Genomic DNA, 4296 nt, shown 5'->3' on the forward strand with positions numbered 1-4296 from the left:
GGGCAACCGACAAGTGTCTTCCATTTTTCAAAGTCCTCCGACAAGCTTTCAAATGGAGCACCGAATCTGAGGAGGCTTTTCAACAACTGAAACAGTGCCTGGCCAACCCTCTTCCTCTACTTAACTATGTCAAACACTGCGGTCAGTGCTGCTCTCATCAGGGAAGGTAACTCAATACAATGCCCTGTTTACTAAATTAGCCACGCTCTCAGGGGGGCCGAACAGAACTACCCGCTACTGGAAAAAATGGCCCTCACCTTGGTCATCGCCTCCAAACGCCTACGACCTTATTTCCAAGCCCACTCCATAGTGGTTCTCACTGATCAACCTCTAAGAAAGGTCATGCAACAACCAGAATCGTCAAGCAAACTTATGCAACGATCCGTCGAGTTCAGTCAATTTGAAATCTCTTACCGACCTCGAGCAGCGATCAAAGGTCAGGCTATTGCCGATTTTATTTTGGAATTCACCAATCTCTCTCCAAACGTGCCCCCTCCACCAGCACACTTCACCACAGATGCAGAAGACCCTCACTCATGGACCCTCAGTATTGATGGTTCATCTCACAAAGAGGGTAGTGGGGCCGGTTTAATCCTCACCACCCCAGAGGGTGAATACTTTAGGTGTGCCCTCTGCTTCCTATTAGATGCAAGCAATAATGAGGTCGAATATGAGGCCTTGATAGCAGGTTTTCGATTAGCCAGAGACATTGGCGTAAACCATATCTAAGTATTCAGTGATTCCCAATTGATTATCGGACAGATTACTGGGGAGTTCAACGCAAAGGAAGAGACAATGTGAGCATACAAGGACATTGCCCTTCCTCCTGTCCGCCTCTTCAATACCTTCCAGATCAGACACATCCCCAAGTCAGAAAACTCCAAAGTGGACGAAATGGCTCAATTAGCCTCGGCCGACCAGTCAAACCTCAGCCATGGTGTCCGCATTGAATATCTGACCCATCTAACTACTTCGCCAAACCTACAGGAGGTTCACTTCCTCTAGAACGAACCTATCATATGAGCTCAAGACATCCTTCTGTTTTTGCCACAAAGAGAGTTGCCAGACGATAAACAGCAGGCCACCAAGGTCAGAGCCCCATAGTCCAATTACATCCTCATCGGCGGCCTACTGTACAAACGAGGATTCTCACGTCCATACCTCAGGTGCCACAGTCCTGCTCAAGCGATCTATGTGATGAGGGAAGTCCACGAGGGCATTTGTGGTAATCATTCGGGCGCAAGGTCTCTGGTCTATAAAATCCTCCGCACCGGCTACTTCTGGCCTACTTTCAATCAAGATGCCACTGAATTTGTGCTTAAGTGTGACAAATGCCAGCACTTTGCCAACATCCCCCATGTTCCATCAACAGAACTGATTACTATCGACTACTTCACCAAATAGGTGGAAGCCGAACCCCTCGTTACAATCACTGAGTGAAACACCACCAGATTCATCTGGCAGTCGATCGTGTGCCAATTTGGAATCCCCCAAGCCATCATTTCAGACAAAGGCAAACAATTCGACAATGCCAACTTCCGGAAATTCTTTGCAGAGCTCCACATTAGACCATGTTTCTCTTCCCCAAGTCATCCCCAAGCTAATGGGCAAGTCGAAGTCACCAATCACTCCCTCCTAAAGATCATCAAGACTAAGTTGGAAGCCGTTAAAGGACTCTGGGCTGAGGAATTACCGAACATACTCCGGGCTTATCAGACGACCGCCCGAACCCCTACTAAGAAGACCCCTTTTCGCCTAACATACGGTGTTGAGGCAGTCATCCCAGTAGAAATCGGCCTACCGAGCCCTCGGGTTTTGCATCTGAATCCAGAACTAAACGAAGAGTTGCGTCGAGCTGACTTGGACCTGATTGAAGAGCTCCGAGAGACAAGTGCGCAGATCGGCAAATGAGAACAGACAATAATTGAATGATAGAAAACAGGGGACGCCATCACTAGAAATAATGCTTCAAGTGCTTGGTATTCCATGGATGGGGGAGGTCTTTGCTTTCCATATCTTGGAGACGGTATGTCCCCGGGCGGGGTATGCCATTGACAATATAAGGTCCTTCCCATTTGGCTGCTAGCTTGCCCTCGATCGAATTTTTAGTGGCAAGGGTTGCTTCACGCAAGACTAGGTCCCCCACTGCGAACTCTCGAGGTCGAACTTTACAGTTATAATGTATTCTCATTTTCTGCTGATATGACGCCCGTCTGGTAGTAATTTCATTTTTGTCCTTTCCATACACGATGTAAATTTGTGATCGACAGATTATGCCTTAATGACGAAAATTTCACATCTCCATTTATTTGTGTTGTGTTTCAATTGCAAGTTTTCGACCGAGCCTTAGCCCTGATTGAGCCCTCCAAGCCTCAGCCAGACTGAGTCAACCAAAGTCTTAGCCCGACTAAGCCTTCCAAGCCTCAGCCAGACTGAGCATGAAGAGCTCAGCCAGCCAGACTGAGTCAACCAAAGCCTCAGCCCAACTGAGCCCTCTAAGCCTCAGCCAGACTGAACATGAAGAGCTCAGCCAGATTGAGTCAACCAAAGCCTCAGCCCGACTGAGCCCTCCAAGCCTTAGCCAAACTGAGAATAAAGAACTCAGCTAGACTGAACATGAAGAGCTCAGCTAGACTGAGTCAACCAAAGCCTCAGCCCGACTGAGCCCTCCAAGCCTCAGCCAGACTGAGCATGAAGAACTCAGCCAGACTGAGTCAATCAAAGCCTCAGACCGACTGAGCCTTCTAAGCCTCAGCTAGACTAAGCATGAAGAGCTCAGTTCGACTGAGTCAACCAAAGCCTCAGCCCGACTGAGCCCTCCTAGCCTCAGCCAGACTGAGATCGAAGAGCTTAACCAGATTGAATTAGTCCAAGCCTTAGCCCAACTGAGCCCTCACAGCCTCAACCAGACTGAGCATGAAGAGCTCAGTCAGACTGAGATCGAGGAACTCGGCCAGACTAAGTCAGTACTAGTTTCATCCAGACAAAGTGTGCAGTTACAATTAGTCATAATTAGTCTTGGCCAGACTGGTTTCAATCTCAGTTCATGCTTGCCTAGTTTTTACCATTTATGCAAGTCTGGCTACTTGTCCATTTTTACCATTTGAACTATACCATTTCACATTTGCAAACTTTACTTGTCCATTTTACTTATCCATTTTTACCACTTGAACTTTACCATTCAAAAAAAAAAAAAAAAAAAACAATAATAGAACTCGTCGTTTTGTTAACAAACTTGCACTTTTATACAATTCATTACAGAAATTACATCTACTTCAAAAAAACAAAAAAACAAAAAAACAAAAACAACAAGAAATTTTTTTTACACTTCTTTACAAAAATTACATTTAAGCAGGAAGAATGCCCAGCCCTTAATCCCCCTCGCTGGACGCGAGATCTTCCTCTTCGACCCCCTCATCCAAGGGAGTCTAGGCAACGTCATCTTCTCCTACTTTCATGAGACTGAAGTCCACGTCTAGGAACAGCTCTTGTGCCTTATACTTGAAGCTTATCCAGCCGCTATCCCAGTACTAGCTCATCTCGTGCTTGTAAAAGTCTGACCACTGAAAGCTTTGGATCACTTCTTCTTTGCTCCTACCTTCAGCAGCCACTCCCGACAGCCCAGCACCCCCTTTTCCATCCTTCGCCAAGCTCTTGGCGATCGCGGCGTCAATGGCCATCTGGAATTCGACAGACACCTTAAATTACTCCACAGCCGCCATGCATAAGTCGGGGTACGCCACCCTCTCAGAGGCCAGCTTGGCCCTCTCTTCTGCCAATGACTTCTCCAAGTCTGCAATTCGCCCATCTGCTTCTTCTTTGTCCTTAATCGCCTGGTCGCACAGATCTTCGTTATTGGCGAGGGCCTCGTCCAACCTTTCCTTGGTAGTGGTGCAGGCTTCTTGGACTACGCCTAGCTTCCTCTGCTCACCCGCTAACTCAAACTCCAACGATACCGCCTTATGGCACACCGCTTCCAGCTCTGCTTTGGTCACGGCGAGCGCGGCGGCAGCACGCTCAGCCATGAAGCTCTGCACCACCGCTAGTACTTCAATCTTCTTTGCCCTCTGCACATACTCTAGGCCCTTGGCACACGCACTCCGCGCAGCTTTCCTTCAGCCCACTGTCTCAACCCTTAGGTTTTGCAACTGCGCTTTCACCCCTTCAAGCTGGGCGGCTTTGCCTCCACCTTCACGCGCACTGCCTTATTCAGCAGGGTAGCCGCCAAGGTCGTCACCTCTATGTGCGCCAAGCAGAACCCTCTCAGGAGGTCGGCCTCTATAAATTGTGCCATCG

At 48.2% G+C, this 4296-nt stretch overlaps 1 protein-coding gene across 1 annotated transcript; it reads left to right on the forward strand.

Moving 5' to 3' along the window:
• Positions 1 to 246: 246 nt before the first annotated feature.
• On the forward strand, positions 247 to 729 carry LOC145797848 (uncharacterized). The gene has a single exon (XM_082885278.1). It carries the CDS (start codon positions 247 to 249, stop codon positions 727 to 729), a length of 483 nt encoding a protein of 160 aa, XP_082741404.1.
• Positions 730 to 4296: the final 3567 nt, after the last annotated feature.

This window comes from Camellia sinensis, chromosome 8 (genome assembly GCF_055761805.1).
Source record: "Camellia sinensis isolate YWXY chromosome 8, ASM5576180v1, whole genome shotgun sequence".
In the NCBI taxonomy this organism is placed as follows: domain Eukaryota; kingdom Viridiplantae; phylum Streptophyta; class Magnoliopsida; order Ericales; family Theaceae; genus Camellia; species Camellia sinensis.

Excerpts from the sequence above, each read along its gene's own strand:
- LOC145797848 (XM_082885278.1), top strand. The coding sequence starts at position 247 with ATGGCCCTCACCTTGGTCATCGCCTCCAAACGCCTACGACCTTATTTC.